General features: G+C 46.4%; 1 protein-coding gene across 15 annotated transcripts in view; it reads left to right on the top strand.

The window, feature by feature from the left end:
• CUX1 (cut like homeobox 1) overlaps positions 1-20,997 on the top strand; it is a 470,808-nt gene that overhangs the window by 291,869 nt on the left and 157,942 nt on the right. For all 15 annotated transcript variants that reach the window (XM_032255085.1, XM_032255084.1, XM_032255083.1 and 12 more), the window contains 2 exons: positions 4,295-4,371; positions 6,961-7,027. In XM_032255085.1, coding sequence (XP_032110976.1) covers positions 4,295-4,371; positions 6,961-7,027 — 144 coding nt within the window. The remainder of the gene's footprint in view (positions 1-4,294; positions 4,372-6,960; positions 7,028-20,997) is intronic.

Here is a 20,997-nt window from a genome sequence, read left to right as displayed (position 1 = left end):
AAGTACAAAATTAGCTGGGCATGGTGGCTCACACCTGTAATCCCAGCTACTTGGGAGGCTGAAGCAGAAGAATTGCTTGAACCGGGGAGGAGGAGGTTGCAACGAGCCGAGATCGCGCCATTGCACTCCAGCCTGGACAACAAGAGTGAAAATCCGCCTCAAAAAAAAGAAAGAAAAAAAGATAACAGCCAGCTCCCACCCACCCAGGGTCTTCCCTGCATCAGAACTTGGCTGGAGGTTCTCAGTACGTTCTGTCACTGATTGCCCAAGTTGGATCTGCAGTGTAGACCATCTCGTTTCACAGAGGGAGAAACCAGGTTGCGGGTGAAGTACCTCCTACAGCTTTTGCAGTTAATCAGGGCCAGAGGTGGGACTTTGCATCTCCAGACTGGTGCCTGCCCACTTCCGCCCTGGCCTCCACCTCTGCTCTGTCATGGTCACCTGGAGTCCTCACTGCAGGACCAAGGCCAGTCCCTTGGGGCCATGCCCAACTCTGCAGGTGGAGGCTGCATCCATCCTCCACTGGGGGAGCACAGCAGGACGCAGACTCCAGGAGAGGAATGCGAAACACAGAATCAAGGCTCGGAAGGATGGCCAGACCCTTGATGCCATTGATACGGACTTGGTCCTAAGTCAGTGCCTCTTAGGATAGCACTTTACGACCAAAGAGATTCCTCACCAGTGAGTGATAAAATGCAGTCAGTCTGTTTGCCCTGCCATGGAGAAATGGGTTAGTAGAAAGAGGACTATCCCTAACTGGGGTGTTATGTCACCTTTTAAATATTAATAATAGTTATGTAGAATTCATAGTAATGTAAGAAATATGTCTAGCATAATATAAAGTCAAAAAATGTACTGTACAAAATTATATACTATACAGTACGATTGTACATCTTCCTGCAGCAAACTCATACATTACCACAATGTGGAAATAAACACATATGGGAATTAAATATTATTAAGTTGACTTTTTTTTTTTTTTTTTGAGATGGAATCTCACCCTGTTGCCCAGGCTGCAGTGCAGTGGCACAGTCTCAGCTCACTGCAGCCCTCTGCTCCAGGTTGAAGTGATTCTCCTGCCTCAGCCTCCTGAGTAGCTGAGATTACAGGTGTGTGCCACCACAGCCCAGCTAATTTTTTTGTTTTTATTAGAAACGGAGTTTCACCATGTTGCTCAGGGTGGCTTTGAACTCCTGACCTCAGGTGATCTGCCCACCTCGGCCTACCAAAGTGCGGGCATTACAATTGTAAGCCACTGTGCCCAGCTCTTGACTTTTCAAATTAGGTAAAGGGATTGGATATGTTGAAAGATAGAATAACTGACTGTTAGAGGGAAGAGCTGAAGCTAGAATTTACTTCATTCTCTCTCTCTCCGTGGGTGTGGGTGTGGGTGTGTGTGTGTTTTGAGACCATGTCTCACTGTCACACAGGCTGCAGTGCAGTGGCACAATCTCAGCTTACTGCAACCTCTGCCTCCTGGGTTCAAGAACTTCTCCTGCCTCAGCCTCCCGGATAGCTGGGGTTACAGGTACCCAACATCACACCCAGCTAATTTTTATATTTTTAATAGAAACAGGGTTTCACCATATTGGCCAGGCTGGTCTTGAACTCCTGACCTCAAGTGATCCACCTACCTCGGCCTCCCAAAGTTCTGGGATTACAGATGTTATTCTTTATACCAAAAAACTGTGGATGGATCTAGGATTTAAAGATTATAATTTTTTAATGTCACAAACATAGTGGAAGAAAGCTAGGGTGCATATTTGTTATTATTATTAATGTGACTGAAACTTAAAATAGATTCTTTACAACTAATAACATTTTTAAAAATCAACAAACTGGGAAGAAATATTTGTACCATGTAAGACAATGGGCTAATTTGCTTTATATACAAAGAGGTCTTCTAAATTAATAAGAACAAAATCCACTCTACGAAAATAGCCAAAGGAGATAAGTAGGCATTTCATACAAAGAGAAATAACGTAGCTTTACTCAGCAGTAAAAAAAATTTAAATCTGATTTTATCTTATGTTGGCAGAGTATACGAAAACACACTTACATATTGTTGGTGGGAGTTTAAACTGGTGAAAGTTTTTTGTTGGGAAGTTTTTCAACATCTATCAAAACAAAAAAAGGGGCCAGGCGAACTGGCTCATGCCTGTAATTTCAGCACTTTGGGAGGCTAAGGCAGGCGGATCACTTGAGGCAGGGAGTTTGAGACCAGCCTGGCCAACATGGTGAAACCCCGTTTCTACTAAAAATACAAAAAACAGCCAGGCATAGTGGTGCACGCCTGTAATCCCAGTGTCCTGGGAGGCTGAGGCAGGAGAATTGCTTGAACCCAGGAGCAGACATTGCAGTGAGCTGAGATTATGCCACTACGCTCCAGCCTCGGTGACAGAACAAGACCTTGCCTCCAAAAAACAAAAAAAGATTACCCTTTGATCATTGTAATTCCTCTGTTAGCATTTCATCCAACAGATTCACTCTCAAAATTATACAATATCTCCACGATGATCATTGAGGAAATGTTCAGTAGAAAGAACCCTAGAAATAATCTGAGTGTCCAGAGAGACTTGATTAATTATTTAACAAGAATGAGGAGGAACTATGTTTGCTGGAATAGAACATTTCCCAAATACGTAGATAAGTGAGTAAGGGAGCCCAGAATGTGGTGCGTGTTATGATCACCTTTGTATTAAAAAACAGGGCAGGGAGTTTCTGTTACAATGTAGCATATTGAATACTTCTATTTCACTAGTATATTTCATATTCATATTGCACTATAGTATATTACATCATTATTACATTATAGTGTGCTACGTCTCAGTTTATACTATGCTGTGGTATATTAGTTCATGTTTTGCTATGCTATGTGACACATTAGTTTGAATTGTGCTAAAGTATGTTAGATTTTGATTCACATTATGCTATAGCATGTTACATGTTCATAGTACACTACAGTATATTACATTAGTTTACATGACGCTACAGCATGTTACATATTAGTTCATACTGCACTATAGTATATTACATTAGTTTACATTCTGCTATAGTATGTTGCATATTAGTTCATATGACGCCATAGCATGTTACATATTAGTTTATATTATACTATAGCTTGTTACATATTGGTTCACATTATGTAGTTCACATATGAGTTCATGCTATAGCGTGTTACACATCAGTTCGTATTGCGCTATAGTGTTATATATTAGTTCATAGTACGCTATCATTTGTACGTATTAGTTTATATTGTGCTAGTGTGTTATGCATTTGTTTATATCACACTATAGCCTGTTATATATCATATGTTACATATTAGTTCATGTTATGCTATAGTATGTTACACATTTTTTCTTATTACCCTGTAGCCTGCAACGTATGATGTCGTATCTCTGTACATGCAGAAACATTTTAGAAAGAAATGAACTCTAAGGAACGGAAATGAGCCAAGGAATAGTAAGAGTCTCACACTTTCCATGCTCTCATCATATTTCATTACATCCTTGAGAGTACATTGGTTTCATAATTGAAATACATGAAAATATTAGCAGTGCTTTTCTAGAGGTGATGGGAATTGGAGTGACTTCGTAAACTGTGTCATTTCTACTTTTCTGTATTCCCAGTTTATTATTATGAGAGCATATGTTATATTTGTATGATATAAAAGTAATAAACTTATTTCTAGAGGGTTTTTTTTTTTTTTTTAAGATTAAGAGGCAGGAATGCTACTTATTGACCAGGGAATTCACTTAGCGATCCTGGGAAATGTGAATCTGTGGAATGCAGTTGCGAGTGTTCACAGTGTCCCCATTAGGTATTGCAGTTGCGTTTTGCATTCCATTATAACAGAGACAGAACAGCTGCCACATCTATTTAGTGCATCCTTTATTCCAACAAACTCCTTCATTGTGTCAGCAGAATGTAAATGGATCATTCTTCTTGGGCTAACTTCAGAAAACAATGAGTGCGTGATGATGATTTTTTTTTTTCTTTTTAAAATCTGGCATTTCAAGAACAAATTACATTTAGGATAACCTTCTACGCCAATTACCACCCGTCAAGCCCTTGCAGGGTGCACGCTTCCCGTGATGTGACACGCGGTTACAAAGCTGGGATGTGGAAGCTGCGGGAGCCAGGCCCACGGCACACGTGTCATTGCGGGCGATACCCCGTGGCGCGCCTGTCGCCAGCTGAGTGCAGGGAGGGAGCTGAGCTCAGCCCAAACGCACACGTGCATTTCAGTGGATAAAGGAGATGACCAATTTGGCTACATCCTCTTCCTTTGCAGAAAGCTGCAGGAGACACAGATGTCCACCACCTCGAAGCTGGAGGAAGCTGAGCATAAGGTTCAGAGCCTACAAACAGGTTTGATACTCTCCTTCCTAGTACCGTGGATGTGGGGAGGACCCAGGGGGAGAGTTGGGTCGGTCCCCTGACCGCCCTGGTCCCTGCAGATACCTGTTGCTCTTGGGACCCGTGGGAGCTGCTGTGAGCCCACGCTGAAGAATTCCGCAGCACGCCTGCCAGCTGCTGTGCCTCATTACTCACTGACTTTGAGTTCTTAATGTAGAGGTGGGAGGATCTCGGTTCCATTTTCATCCCTTCCACACGCCATCCTTTCTTCCTGCTCTTTTTCCAACAAACACGTCTAAATCACCAAACTGTCAAAGACTGACATTTCATTTGCAACAATAATAGAAAAAAAAAAAACTTACTTCTACCCTAAATGAAGTTAAAGAGAACAGTAATTTCAGACCTTTAAAATGTAAAAGCCACCAAAAAAGGTTATGCTCAAGTTTTTACAGTTTCTTTAAACTTCTTTTTTTCTCTCTTTTTTCTTTTTTTGTTTTGTTTTGTTTTTGTTTTTGGGGGACAGCTCTATCGCCCAGGCTGGGGTTCAGTGGTGTGATCTCAGGTCACTACAACCTTCACCTCCCTGGGCTCCAGCAATTCTCCCATCTCAGCCTCCCCGGTAGCTGGGATTACAGGTGCCTGCCACCATGCCCAGCTAATTTTTGTATTTTTAATAGAGATAAGGTTTCACCATGTTGGCCAGTCTGGCCTAGATCACCTGAGCTCAAGTAAGCCACCACGCCCAGCCTCTCTTTTTTATTTCTGAAATAGGAGCATCACCATGTATTCCATTTAAATGTGTTTTTTAATTTTACTATTTTTTGGGTGACCCAGAACTGAGCAGATTATTTAAATGTAGACAGACATCAGAAGACATTATTCAAGTTAAAACACAAATGACAAGAGTGAGAGAAAATAATCACAACAAATTTGACAAACGGATAATAAACAAAAAAATGTAAAGGCTGCCAATCAATCCGTTAAGCTAGAGAAACAGTGCAGTAGAACAGTGAGCAGGCAGTCAGTTCACAGAAGCAAATGGAAACCACATATGAAGAAATGCAAAGTTTTTTTTTTACAGTCAGGGAGATGCAGATTAGTGAAAGACTGTTTTGCCTATCAGACTGTCAGAATTTTTAAATTTTTTATTTCTTTCTTTTTCTTTTTCTTTTTCTTGAAATGGAGTCTCGCTCTATCACCCAGGCTGTAGTGCAGTGGTGTGATCTCTGCTCACTGCAACCTCCATCTCCAGGGTTCAAGCGATTCTCCTGCCTCAGCCTCCCGAGTAGCCGGGATTACAGGCACGCGCCACCACACTTGGCTAATTTTTGTATTTCTAGTAGAGACGGGGTTTTGCCGTGTTGGCCAAGCTGATCCTGAACTCCTGACCTCAGGTGATTTGCCCACCTCAGCCTCCCAAAGTGCTGGGGTTACAGATATAAGCCACCTTGCCCAGCCAGAAATAACAAAATACACCTGAAAACATGAGATGATCCAGGTGCAGTGACTCACACCCATAATCCTAGCACTTGGGGAGGTCAAGGTGGGAGGATCACTTCAGGCCAGGAGTTCCAGACCAGCCTGGGCAACATAGTAAAACCTTATCTCTACAACAGCCAAGAATAGTGGCTTGCGCCTGTAGTCCCAGCTATTTGGAAGGCTGAGGCAAGAGGATGGCTTGAGCCTAGGGGTTCAAGGATGCAATAAGCTGTGATTGTGCCATTGTACTCCAGCCTGGGTGACAGAGTGAGAAACCTTGTCTCTTAAAAACAAAAGGGATGGGCCGGGTACGCAGGCTAATGCCTGTAATCCCAGCACTGTGGGAGGCCAAGGCTGGCAGATCACCTGAGGTCGGGAGTTCAAGACCAGCCTGACCAACATGGAAAAACCCCCATCTCCACACACACACCAAAAAAAGCAGTAAAAATTATTATTTTTTATTTATTTATTTTTTTTTTTATTTTTTTTTTTTGAGACGGAGTTTCGCTCTTGTTACCCAGGCTGGAGTGCAATGGCGCGATCTCGGCTCACCGCAACCTCCGCCTCCTGGGTTCAGGCAATTCTCCTGCCTCAGCCTCCTGAGTAGCTGGGATTACAGGCACGCGCCACCATGCCCAGCTAATTTTTTGTAGTTTTTAGTAGAGACGGGGTTTCACCATGTTGACCAGGATGGTCTCGATCTCTTGACCTTGTGATCCACCCGCCTCGGCTTCCCAAAGTGCTGGGATTACAGGCGTGAGCCACCGCGCCCGGCCAAAAGCAGTAAAAATTATTAAAAAAAAAAAAAAATCGGAAGGAATGGACAGACGAGTGGAGGGAGGGGAGGAGGGAAGGAAGGAAACTATTAACATTGGTTCTGTCTTTGCAGGTGCTTGGGATTAGATGAGGCAGAGATGAAAGGGGATTTCCTATTGTATTTTTTGTATTTTCATCATCTTGGCCTTTTTTGTATTTTTTTAATCTTTATTTTTTCATACACCTTAACTCTTCACAGAAATCTCTGCCTCTTTTGAAATGGGAATAGATTAGATGTATATGCGTTCTTTTTAACCTTTATTTAAAGAGTGTCTTACGTCACGATTTATATTCTTTGCCTTTCAGCCCTGGAAAAAACTCGAACAGAATTATTTGACCTGAAAACCAAATACGATGAAGAAACTACTGCAAAGTAAGTCTCCCTGCTTGGCTCCCCTTAACCGTCCGCATTTCTCACCTGATTTTGCTCTGCAGAGTAGGGCGGGGTGGAGAAGGTTCTTGACCTCCGCTGCAGGTACACAGTGTCTTTCCCGTGAGTTCTCGCGTCAGTTCAGTGCATGTTCTAGCACTCACTGGATAATCCTTCCAACAAACTTCTTCCCTTCTTTATTACGAAGCCTGGTCACTGCTAGGCCTTTTGCCATGAGAATCTGGGAGTTCATTTATACGACACATGGGGCATTTTTTGTGTGGAGTTGGGCAAATCCTATTCTCTGGGCCAGAGTTCTTTGTTTCTCCCAGGACCCTTTAGGAAGGCCAGCCTCAGAATAATAATACATTCCCATGCAGGCATATGGGTTCATGTCACACCTTACAATGCTAGATGTGCATGTACAGATGGATACAGATTCGGGCGGGCAGAGTCACAAAAGGCCAACTTCCTACCCAGCTCTTGTCCAAAGGAAATTAGAGGCATCCACTACAAGTGTACTTTTTACCAGCCCATCTTTCGTGTGGAACACCAGCAAGGAAGGAATAATGATCGATATGTCATGAAAAGATGAAGAATTGGCAGAAATTGCTCCTAGCCATTTCCTCCTCTACCAAATTCCAGTTGGGCGGTGCCAGGCTAGCGTTTGAACCTCTTTTTCCTGTTCTGGAAGGCTCTCCCCATCTTGCGTGGAAACACACTTGTGTGCCCACTGCCATGTCTCTTGGGTTTCCCTACCCCAGTAACAAAGGTTCCCCCAACTCTGCTCACACAGTGCCTCCATGGGCCTCAGTGAGAAGAGGGGTGCTTCTGAATGTCGCTGCTGTCTCCCCCAAGCTCCAGCTATGTGTGGGGTGCTGGTTCTCAGTGTCTCTCTGCCCCATCTCACTTGACATTGGGCTTTGAGGGTGCTGCTGGCTCCATTGCTTTCAGGATGCTGTATGGGGCTCTTGACTCTTTGCTCAGGGTCGAGACCTCGAGAGCCAAGCTCCCCAGCTTGGTGGTCAGAATGGATTCTGGTCATGAGTATGAAACTTACACATGAAGACTAAAACATCACCACCAGATTCTAATCACTCCTCTCAATTTCTTCTGCTTGGACCTGATTAAGCAACTTACTTGGATTAAGTTGTTTTTCTCTGTAAATCTGATTTTTAAAAATTACTATATTTCACCAGGCATGGTGGTATGCACCTGTAGTCCCAACTACTCAGGAGGCAGAGGTGGGAGGATCACTTGAATCCAGGACTTGAGGCTGCAGTGAGCTGTGATAGTGCCACTGTACTCCAGCCTGGGCAGCAGAGCAAGACCCTTTCCCTAAAAATAAGAAAAAATTTTTTAAAATATATTGTTTTTAATCTTAAAAAAAAAAGAAAAAAAAAAAAAAACATGTGAGGGGCTGATTGTCCTGTCGTGTAAAAATTAGCCTTGGCCGGGTGCAGGGGCTCACACCTGGAATCCCAGCACTTTGGGAGGCCAAGGTGGGCAGATTACCTGAGGTCAGGAGTTCCAGACCAGTCCGACCAACATGGAGAAACCCTGTCTCTACTAAAAATACAAAATTAGCCGGGCATGGTGGCACATGCCTATAATCCCAGCTACTCGGGAGGCTGAGGCAGGAGAATCGCTTGAACCCGGGAGGTGGAGGTTACAGTGAGCTGAGATTATACCACTGCACTCCAGCCTGGGCAACAAGAGGGAAACTCTGTCTCAAAAAAAAAAATTAGTCTTGCCTCAGCACTGTAACCCAGAGGGTAGTGGTTCCCCTGCGGTGTGCCCCACACGGCCTCTGAAATAAGAAACAATCTCGTCTCCCCAGTGGTGAGCCAAGCCGAGGGGGGTGGTGTGCACGAAGGGAAAGAGACACACTCGGTGAGGTGATAAGCATGGCTCAGAGATGATAGATTCGTTCATTGATTCAACAGATGTTCACAGAGGCCTCCTCTATGCCTCGCCCCTTGCAAATTCTGAGCCTTTTATGGCTCCATGGGGAGTCAGTCCACTGCTATCCAGCATGCCCAATGCTGCCATTGAGGGATAGGGCACTGGCTGTCAGCTGGTCAGACGGGGAGCCTGCAGGCGGCAGGCAGGCCACTCCCATTGGGACAGTCAGAAGGTGCAGTGGCCCACACCTGTAATCCCGGTACTTTGGGAGGCTAAGGGGAGGGAATCATCTGAGGTAGGAGTTCAAGAGCAGCCTGACCAACATGGCAAAACCCCGTCTCTAAATAAAAATACAAGAATTAACTGAGCATGGTGGCTAGCGTCTGTAATCCCAGCTACTCAGGAGGTTGAGGCAGGAGAATCGTTTGAACTTGGGAAGCAGAGGTTGCAGTGAGCCAAGATGGTGCCACTGTACTCCAGCCTGGGTGACAGAGTGAGACTTCATCTCAAAAAAAAAAAAGTTCAACATTGGGTCTATTTGCAGAGGTGCGGATCCTAGGCCCGTAATACCAGTAGGGTTTCCACACCTGGGTTTGAATGAGGCAGAGGAGGGAAAGGTAGCTTGGAGCCTGAAGGTAAGGGCCCCCTTGAGGGGAGCCGTGGCCTTGGGAGAGGACCCAAGGCAGTGCCCGGGACCCCTTATCTGACTCCCTCTCTCCTCCCACCAGCCAGGGAAGCTGGGGAAGAGAATAGAACATCCTCAGCATCATGAGATCGCAGAGAAAGAATTGTCAGGAAGCCTTTCTAAAGAGGGTGGGGTGGGATTTGAGATTGGAAGATGAGTCAAGTTAGGGGTTTGCAGAGGTTTGTGAAAATGCAAGCCTGTTGAATTCATTCTTGGGGAGGACCCGCCAGAGGATCCGAATGATTTGCTGTGGGCAGGATGGGCGCGGCCTGGCATTTCCACATCAGAAACGGTCTGGGCACTGACAGCGGCAGCCTGGGGCCAACCACGTACTGTGACAGTTCCCAGAGAAAGTTGTCCCCCAGAAATGCAAAGAATGGCCTGAGAGAATTGGATCTTGGCTACTTTCTTTTAACTTCGGAGGCCATGGGCTCCATCTGAGACCTCCCCCGCTGCCTTTCCCTCCCTTTTCATTTTCCAAGACAGATTTGTCACTATCCCATCTGCTTCAAGTCCAGCCTACACATATTTTATTAGACCAGGCACGTTTTCAGTAATGCATATGAATATAAGCTCCTTGGGGGCAAATCTTTTCACATAATGGTCTTACAGCATGTCAAAAACAATTTCTTTTCCCTCCTCAGAAGGAGGCGTTCTTAGGGCTAGAAGCAGTGGCTCACGTCTGTAATCCCAGCAGTTTGGGAGGCCGAGGCGGGCAGCATACTTTAGTCCAGGAGTTCGAGACCAGCCTGGGCAACATGGCGAAACCTTGTCTCTACAAAAAATGCAAAAATTACCCTGGCATGGTAGCTCGTAACTGTAGTCCCAGCTACTTGTGGGGCTGAAGTGGGAGGATCGCTTGAGCTCAGGAGGTCGAGGCTTCAGTGAGCCTATATTGCACCACTGCACTCCAGCCTGGGTGGCAGAGCAAGACCCTGTCTCAAAAATAAATAAATAAATAGAGGGATTCTTAGATATTTGTTGACGGAATTAGAGAGGCGTAAAGGAAGATGGGCTTTGGAGAAGGACTGACTTGGGAGTGATTCTCTAGGCTCCAGTACTAGCTTTCTGAGTGACCCTGAATACGCTATGACCTGTCAACCTCCCTTTCTGACCTGTACAGTGGCCATAACAGGAGTGAAGTCACTGGGTGGTTTTGAAGAGGAATGGGATGTGTGTGTACAGCACCTGGCATGGTAAGACTCTGAGGCTAAGCTGTCGACAGATAGAAGCTATTCCCAGCAAGCCTGCAGCAGGGCGTGGTATGCGTTTCTGAAATTAACGGCCTTGGAGGAAATTGACCTTAACCGCATCACCATGATGGGCTGGGCCCACATTGCCTGTCCGTCGTGGGGAGATGTCGCGGGGGACCCATCCCTCTCTCCTGTTTTGGAGAGAAGCCCGCAGGTCGATGGCACCAAGGCTGCTCTGAGACCCTGGTTTATCGTGAGCAGTCATCGCCATGCGTCAGCTGGGACAGCACGGGCTGACTGTGACGAGACAACAGCAGTAAAGTTTTCCATGTGTAGGCTTGAAGCAAAATGTAATTAGCCTTTATGTGCCGAACAAGGGCCCATTGATGAATACAGCTGGTCTTTGTTTTGTCCTGTCGTTGAGAGTGGGAGGTAAAAGTGTTCTTCTTCATGTTTATTAATGCAAGATTCCTTAGACAAATGGCAAGCACAGTTTCATGTTTGTTGGAACATGGGGACTTTGCCAAAACAGTTGTTGTGTAAGAGGACTGCAAGGTTTCCGATTATAACCATTTCTGGGTTAAATAAATGAATTATTTCTGCCCTTTTTTTCTTTTCTGAAATTTTTTTCAGAGTCGGGGTCTCACTGCGTTGCCCAGGGTGGGTCTCAAACTCCTGGCCTCAGGTGATCCTTTCGCCTCAGGCTCCCAAAGTGCTGGGATTACAGGCATGAGCCACCATGCCTGGCATTTTGTCTTTTCTTTAAAAACATACCTCCTTCTCAGGTGGTCACTCTGTGTACAGATTCTCCCATCTCTCTTAGCAAATGGATGTTTACCACCCTAATCAACTTTACCTTGGAGGCTCTAGCAGAGGAACACGGTGCAGATTTTAACATCTAACAATTACCTGGGATGGATGTCCATGGAGATGGCGGATCCCTGTAATCATGCAGCAGCAGCCACCAGCCCAGAGAAAGAGGCCTGGGCAGCCCTCACTGCCCCAAGTTCCTGCGTCTGTCTCCTGCAGCTGTTCACTTACTTGCTCTTGGGTTTGGGTCACTACTGCACCCTCCAGCAGGAATGTCGCCCTCCCAGCCAAGCAGCTAGTGTTCTGGGCAAAAGTGCAGGAATTCGCATTTTTGCTAAAGCCCACGGTCCTGTGCTCTGTCCCCCCGAATCGGGGTTGGAAAAGGCGTTTCAGCTGCAACACACACAGTCAGCTTCTCGCATTCCTCCCCACTCGTGGGCCGGGCGCTGAGCCTTGATGAAAGAAAATATTGAAACACTACATTTCTCATAGCCAACGTTAGTCTTAGGAGAATTTGTACCTCCCAAACCTTTCCTGCCAGTAAAATTCGTATTTCTTAAGGTTACTCATGTTGTATTCCTAGCCTATATGCTTTTTTCAAAGAACAGCATTGTATGTACACACACTGACATAGTACAGTTACAAAAGAGACATTTACGAGAAACTTCACTTGGGTTAATTTTAGAGTATTTTCTTTATAACATGTATATAACCAGCACTTTATCACAAAATACATCATCCTCTGAGACAGCAGAAAACTTTCCCATAGCTAACTGAGCTTGGGGGAGCCTCTAAGCTTCTTTGAAGGAATGGAGAACTCCAGGTTCCAAAAGAGGACATAAGACAGAATTTGAAAAGAGAAGGAGGCTGGGCACGGTGGCTTATGCCTGTCATCCCAGCACTCTGGGAGACGGAGATGGGAAGATCACTTGAGCCCAGGAGTTCAGCCTGGGCAACATACTGAGACCCCATCTCTACCAGAAAATACCAAAGTTAGCTGGGCATGGTGTTGTGCCCGTAGCTCTGCCTGGCCCCGATGCCTCCCATTTACTTGGGAGGCCGACTTGGAAGGTTCGCTTGAGCCTGGAAGTTCCAGCCTGCAGTGAGCTGTGATTGCACCACTGCACTCCAGCCTGGGTGACAGAACCAGACCCCATCTCTAAAAATAATATTATTATAAAAAGGAGGTGGGGAGGAAACCAGCAGTTCAAGACACAACTCTGCATGGCAAGCGTGGATGTGAGGGATATTTTCTTTCTTTCCTTTCTTTCTTCTTTCCTTTCCGTTCTTTCTCCCTCCCCTCCCCTCCCCTTCCCTTTCCCTTCCTTCCTTCCTTCCCTCCCTCCCTCTCTGCCTCCCTCCCTGCCTTCCTTCCTTCCTGACACGGTCTCACTCAGTTTTTCAGGCTAGAGTGCAGTGGTGCGATCAGTCTTGGCTTACGGCAACGTCTGCCTCCCAGGTCCAAGTGATTCTCCTGCCTCAGCCACCGGAGTAGCTGGGATTACAGGCAAGTGCCACCATGCCTGGCTAATTTTGTTTGTCGTCCCAAAGTTCTGGGATGACAGACGTGAGCAGTGAGATCGATACGTTCTTTACGCACTGTGCTAGACCGTTTCACGGTGGTTTCCCGAGTGTTATCTCATTTGCCCTTTCCTACAATCATTGAGGCAGCTTTTTTTGTGCTCATTGCCTGGATGAGGAAGCAGTCCTAGGAACTCACAGTCAGGCCCTGGACCTGGTCCTTTAGGCTCAAAAGGTGCCAGCCTCATAATCAAGCAGTGAGAGTGAGGGCTAGCCAGGTGAAGGCAGGTGTTCCTGGGAGTTTCATCCTTCCCCCGCCCCGCAAGCCCCTGTTGTATTTACCCTAGCAGATGGATTTCTCCCTTTTTGAACAATAACTCCACAGAACTGGGGCCAGATAGAGCCTAGCTGACTAAACCTGAGAATCACACGACTGTCTTGGCCACCATGTTTAGACGAATATTGCATCCCCTGATTTTGAAAGGGACAACTTAGGCGTCCTGAAAATGGAGTCTCTGCTGTACCTTTAAGAATGTAAAATTTTCTATTTCCTGTCTTTTTGATGACTCATCAGTTTCCAGTACGAGTTGCTGTAATTATCCTGCTTGGATTAATTTCCCTAAAAATAGAGAAGCAGCCACTTTTATGGTTTTGAGAGTATGGACTTGAATAAAGAACCTACTGTCCCTTAAACCTTAGAGACCACTAAATCAGACTCGGAGGGAAAAACCGATGGCCTTTTTTTTCTCTCTGTCTCTCTTCCTGTGTCTTATCTCCAAAAGAGCTTGTGGATTTTGTAGAATGCCTGCACCATTTTTTTTTTTTTTTAAATCTCTACAAGTATTTTGCTTCACATCTAAGATTTGATGCCTAGGTGAGCCCTAAAGGATTTTCCTTGTCTTTGGTACTGACAGCAGCTGTTCTGGCCCCGTCAAAATACTACGGCCACAACCTGGTATCTCCCTAGGCTGGGGTCTAGGGAGAAACAACGGGGTGGCTTCATAGTTCCAACTCCAGATAGCAAGTCCTCTGAGCACCAAAGATTCTTTGCTTGTTCTGTGGACCCCAGACATGGCTAGGAAATGTAATTGACATGTAATGGACATATCTATTGCAAAGCATCAACGAGAACTAGCAAACTTGACGCATCTCCTCCATTGATGTTTACAGAAGGCCTGCTGTGTACCATGGTAGGTGTGGTGTCAGGTGTGCTGGAACTATAAAGACAGGGCGGGAGGGGCCCTCCAGCCGCCACATGCACACACACAGGTTCGCACACTCTATACCCAAAAACACGCACACAGAAACAGAGAGGCAACCGGGCACGGTGGCTCATGCCTATAATCCCAGAACGCTGAGAGGCCGAGGCGGGCATATCACCTGAGGTCAGGAGTTCGAGACCAGCCTGGCCAACATGGTGAAACCTTGTCTCTACTAAAAATACAAAAATTAGCCGGGCGTGGTGACGGGTACCTGTTGACCTGACATACACCATCTCAACTACTCGGAGGCTGGGGCAGGTGAATCGATTGAACCTGGGAGGCGGAGGTAGCAGTGAGCCAAGATCGTGCTACTGCACTCCAGCCTGGGCAACAGACTGAGACTCCGTCTCAAAAATGAAGAACACAGAGACACTATGTGTGTGTCCATGTATATAAACACGTTTACAAATACATATAAAGCAATCAGTTCTTGGGCCGGGCACGGTGGCTCAAGCCTGTAATCCCAGCACTGTGGGAGGCCGAGGCGGGTGGATCACGAGGTCAAGAGATCGAGACCATCCTGGTCAACATGGTGAAACCCCGTGTCTACTAAAAATACAAAAAATTAGCTGGGCATGGTGGCACGTGCCTGTAATCCCAGCTACTCAGGAGGCTGAGGCAGGAGAATTGCCTGAACCCAGGAGGCAGAGGTTGCAGTGAGCCGAGATCGCCCCATTGCACTCCAGCCTGGGTAACATGAGTGAAACTCAGTCTCAAAAAAAAAAAAAAAAAAAAAAGCAATCAGTTCTTCAAAACTTTTTATCATACAGTCTCAACCAGTCCTACTGCTTTTATTTTATTTTATTTTATTTATTTATTTTGAGACAGGGTCTCACTCTGTCACCCAGGCTGGAGTGTAGTGATGTGATCTTAGCTCACTACAACCTCCACCTCCTGGGTTCAATTTTCCCACCTCAGCCACGCAAGTAGCTGGTATTACAGGTGTGTACCACCACACCTGGCTAATTTTTATATTTTTAGTGGAGACAGGGTTTCACCATGTTGCCTAGGCCAGTCTCGAACTCCTGAGCTCAAGCGATCCACCCATCTTGGCCCCCCAAAGTGCTGGGATTATAGGTATGAGCCACTGCACCCAGCCAATAAAGCAATCATATTCGCCCAGCATCCTTTGAGAGGGTGGTTTAGAGAAAATCATTATTCATGGACTGTCTCATGGGTTTGGCATACATTCATACAGATTTTACCTAATTAAGTGATCCTTAAAGTTTTTCTGATTCATCGTTAAGTCTAGGTAAGTCTCACAGTGTATACGTGAAGCAAACGGGTAACGGACTTAAGTGAATACAATGTATAGATCGCAGTACATATGGTGATCTGTGAAACAGGGGTGTCCTGACACACCCCTCCCTGTATCCCAGAATTGTGGCGGTCAGGCATGATAACGGGTGTTCCTGAAGCCTGCGATCCAGCAATCTCACTGCTGGTTTTTATCCAAAGGAGATCGTTGTATTGCAATCGTGCCTGTGCGCACACGTTTATCATAGCACTATTCACACAGCAGCCTAGAGATGGAAGTGACCTACGCGTCCAGCTGCAGATGAGTGGGTGACAAAACTGTGGTGTAGATCCACAGTGGAATACGGTGCAGCCTTACAAAAGGAAATCCTGTCATTTGCAGCAACATGGGTTCATCTGGGAGACGTTGTGTTGAGTGAAATGAGCCAGGCACAGGAAGACGAATACCACATGATCTCGCTCAAGTAGACTCTAAACACTGATCACATAAAAGTTAAGAAGAATGGTGGTTACCCGAGGCTGGGGAGGTAGAGGAAGGAAGGGTTGGGAGAGGTTGGTTAAATGATGCGTATTTCCAGGCAGACAGGAGGAATAAGTTCAAGAGATCTATTAGACAGCATGGTGACGATAGTTAATTCCAGTGTATTGTAAAGTAAATAAATGCCGTTAGCAGAAACTGTTGTTTTTGTTTTTTGGATTTTTTTTTTTTTTTTTTTTTTTTTTGAGACAGAATCTCCCTCTGTCACCCAGGCTGGAGTACAGTGACGCAATCTTGGCTCGCTGCAGTCTCCCGGGTTCAAGCGATTCTCATGCCTCAGCCTCCCAAGTAGCTAGGACTAAAGGTATGTGCCACCACGCCTGGCTAATTTTTGTATTTTTAGTAGAGACAGGGTTTCACCATGTTGGCCAGGATGATCTCAATCTCCTGACCTCAGATGATCCGCCAGCCTCAGCCTCCCAAAGTGCTGGAATTACAAGTGTGAGCCACCGTGCCCAGCCCCGGCTTTTAAGTGTCGACTGAAAACTACCTCAAAAGAGAGCGTTTATTTCATGATCTGTACACCACAGGCTTAGCATATCGTAGCTGTGCGGGAACTCTTGAGCCTTCCCCGTGATGATGAGTGGGTCGGGGTTACTGCAGAGCTGAACGGCCTCTGCAGTGTTCCGCCTGCAGCCTGCCCGATGAGGACCTTTGCACTCTGGAAAGGTAAACTCAGGATGCTGCTGGCTCCTAAGCAGAAAGCAGCCGCCACCCAGCCTTCAAGTGCTTCAGCAGCAAGGAGTTAGAACAGAGGCCCAGCCTGGAACATTCACGCCACCTTCTGCCCCCAATAAAATTCCTTAAAACTGTGAGGTTCTGACTCACCACACGGAGTCCCTGGCTGCTGCTGGGAGGGCCCTGGCCGTGCAGATCGCAGTGACACAGCATGTCCTATTTGCTTCAGAAGTGGCAGAGGAGAAAGTGACTGGCCTCACGCTGCCCATCCCACCCAGAGCCCTTGTAAAGAGAGGTGGAAAGGCTGGCAGAAAGGAGAACCATCCTTCCCGTGGGATATGCATGCCCAGTCCTTCCCATGCAATACTCCCGAGATCGTACCACTGCACTCCAGCCTGGGTGGCAAGAGCGAAACTCCATCTCAAAAAAAAACAACAAAAAAAAACCAGGCACTATACATGTGTCCAGGTATATAAACATGTTTATGAATATACTTTTTATAAATTTTGATCATGCAGTCTCAACCAGTCCTACTGCTTTTATTTTATTCTATTTCATTTTTTTGAGATGAGGTCTCACCCAGGCTGGAGTGCAGTGATTCAATCTTGGCTCACTACAACCTCTGCCTCCTGGGTTCAAGCAGTCTTCCCACCTCAGCCACCCAAGTAGCTGGGATTACAGGCTGATTCCTTTTACATGACACCATTTTCCTTTTTTTATTTTTATTTTATTTTTGAGACAGAGTCTCGTTCTCTCACCCAGGCTGCAGTGCAGTGGCGCTGTCTCGGCTCACTGCAACCTCTGCCTCCAGGTTCAAGCAGTTCTGCTGCCTCAGCCTCCTAAGTACCTGGGACTACACGCATGCACCACCACGTCTGGCTGTGTGTGTGTGTGTGTGTGTATTTTTAGTAGAGACAGGGTTTTATCGTGTTGGCCAGGCTGGTCTTGAACTCCTAGCCTGAAGTGCTCTGCCACCTCGGCCTCCAAAAGTATTGGAATTACAGGCTTGAGCCAGTTCGCCCAGCCCATAACATTATTTTCAAGTACAAAAACCATACATGTTTACTATACGAAATTTAGAAAATTCTCAAAGATTTTTTAAAGGAAGCAGATCATCACTCATAACCCCACAGCAAAGATAATCGCTGTTCACACTTTGGCCTATTTCCATCATCTTTTTTTCTATACAAATGTTCCTTACAGTGACATTTTGTCCCCCATGCACCCATTGTAAGTTGTAGATACCGTAAGTCTAAATGCGTTTAACACACCTAACCCACCAAACGTCATAGCTTAGCCTCGCCTATTTTCGGCGTGCTCAGAACACCCACATTAATTAGCCAACAGTTAGGCAAAATCATCTAACACAGCTGCCCCCAACCTTTTTGTCCACAGGGACCAGTTGTGTGAAAGAATTTTTCCCTGGACCAGTGAGGTGGGGGGCGGGGTTCGGGATGATTCAAGCACGTTACATTTATTGTGCACTTTATTATTATGACATTGTAATACAATAATTCTGCTACTCAACATCATGTAGAATCAGCGGGAGCCCTGAGCTTGTTTTCCTGCAACTAGACAGTCCCATCTGGGGGTGATGGGAGACAGCAACAGATCATCAGGCATTAGATTCTCATAAGGAGCCAGTAGCCTAGATCCCGCGCATGCGCAGTTCACAGTAGGGTTTGCGCTCCTGTGAGAATCTAATGCTGCCGATGATGTGACAAGAGGCGGAGCTCAAGCAGTCATGAGAATAATGGGGAGCAGCCGTAAATACAGACAAAGCTTCACTCCTGCAGCACATCTCCTGCTGTGCAGCCCGGTTCCTAACAGGATACAGATGTGGAACAGATGGGGCCCAGGGATTGGGGACCCCTGTTCTACATAGCGCTTTCTTTTTTCTTTTTCTTTCTTTTTGAGATAGGGTCTCACTCTGTCACCCACGCTGCTGTACAGTGGCACCATCATAGCTCACTGCAGCCTCTAACTCCTGGGCTCAAGCGATCCTCCCACCTCAGCCTACCAAGTAGCTAGGACTACAGGTGTGTACTACCATACCAGGATGATTCTTGTATTTTTTGTAGAGACAGGGTTTTGCCGTGTTGACCAGGCCAATCTTGAACTCCTGGGCTCAAGCAGTCCTCCACTTTGGACTCCCAAAGTGGTGGGTGGGATTATAGGCATGAGCCACTGCGCCCAGACCCTTTTGTTTTTCTACCAGTGGCATAGACTGATAACATTATTTTGATTTTGAGGTTTTTTTTTTTTTTAACCTGACATGTTGTAAATATTTCTTGCTTATCATTAAATATTCTTTAGAAACACAGTGCACACTGCGTAACATTCCATCACTCAGGTGAGTCCTAAGACTTACCCACTTACTTCCCTGCTGTAAGGAGCCTGATTTATGACACTGCTTTCATTGCCCTGCGGGTTTTAAACTGGGAGCTTTGTCCTTGCTCTTTGTATGCCTTCGTGTTCTGCCAGTGGCTTCGGCATGTTTTTCATGGTTCGTTTGTTTTTTTGAGATGGAGTCTTGCTCTGTCAGCCAGGCTGGAGTGCAGTGGCATGATCTCGGCTCACTGCAACCCCTACCTCCCGGATTTATGCAATTCTCCTGCCTCAGCCTCCCGAGTAGCTGGGACTACAGGTGTGTGCCACCACACCCAGCTAATTTTTGTATTTTTAATAGAGACACGTTTCACCATGGTGACCAGGCTGGTCTTGGACTCCTGACCTCAGCTGATCCGCCCACCTCAGCCTTCAGCAGTGCTGGGATTATACACGTGAGCCACTGCATCTGGCCGTCTGTGGCATCTTGAGGTAGCCTCCCAAAGCCATCATCAGACAAGAGAGTTTGGAAACCCCGAGTTCTCCAAGGGCTCACAACAGCACTGGCATGGGGCCCCTGTTCCCAGACTGCTGCTCCATGACATTTGTCTCTAGTGAAAATCAGGGGACAGTGGACAATGCGCTCAGCTCAGAGACCCTGACTCTGGTCCCATCTGTCCCCACATGTGGCCCCACAAAACCCCTCCCTCGGCCGCAGCACCGACCTTGCTGGTAAAACGAAAGGATCAGACTGGGTGCCAGCCAGGACGGAGGAGCCGGCCCATTTGTCAGCCTCTTGCACTTTCTTGCCCGGTTCTGGATCCCAGAGGCCTGGATCTCTGTTGCTGTCTCCCAGCAGGCCCTGTTTGTGGAGTGACCTTCAGGCAGGCCTGCATCCAGGGCATCAGGCACAGCATGAGTCACAGTGGGAAGAACCTGGGTCACAACAAGACGTGGGTTTGATTCCCGACTCTGTGAATTATATAACCCCAAGATGGGCAGGTTTCCCTACTCAGGCCTGAGTATTTTCTTTTTTGTTGTTTGTTTTTCTACCTATCTGACCGAGGTCTAATATCCAGAGACCTTAGTATGTTCATAAATGAAAGAATGCCACTTCTCAACTCTAATCCCAATACTGTGGGAGGTTGAGGCAGGCAGATCATTTGAGGCCAGGGGTTCCAGTCTGGCCAACATGGCAAAACCCTCTCTCTACTAGAAATACAAAATTTTGCCAGGCATGGTGGCAGGTGCCTGTAATTTCAGCTACTCAGGAGACTGAGGCAGGAGAATCATTTGAACCCGGGAAGTAGAGATTGCAATGAGCCAAGATCACGCCACTGCACTCCAGCCTGGATGACAGAGACTCTATTTCAAAAAAAAAAAAAAAAAAAAAGAATGCCACTCCAGTGCAGGTGCCTCGCAAGGACCTCTACAAAGGTCTCCCCAGAGGCCTGGATCTCTGTTGCTGTCTCCCAGCAGGGCTTGTTTGTGGAGTGACCTTCAGCCAGGGCTGCATCTATAAAGGGTGGCTGACATTGCTGCTGCCTGCAAGGCACCTGGCATGACCTGGCACATTTTAAAAAGGTCTGCTTCCCTCTCTCTGGTGAAGGTCTCTTCCCACTCTCAAGAATTCTGTTGCCTTCCGTGATAAATTTGTAAAAATCCTTATCCAGGATTTACTGCAAGACCTACTCATCCATATTAGCGTGCCACAGCTGGGAGAGCGAGGCGCGAGGTTTTCTTTCCCGTCATCTTCCTTGGGGGACCCTAAATTTTAAAATCTATATTAGTCACCA

The sequence above is a fragment of the Sapajus apella genome, unplaced genomic scaffold (genome assembly GCF_009761245.1).
Source record: "Sapajus apella isolate SASKATOON/1434 unplaced genomic scaffold, GSC_monkey_1.0 scaffold88, whole genome shotgun sequence".
Classification (NCBI taxonomy): domain Eukaryota; kingdom Metazoa; phylum Chordata; class Mammalia; order Primates; family Cebidae; genus Sapajus; species Sapajus apella.
This window is presented reverse-complemented; position numbering and strand designations above follow the sequence as displayed.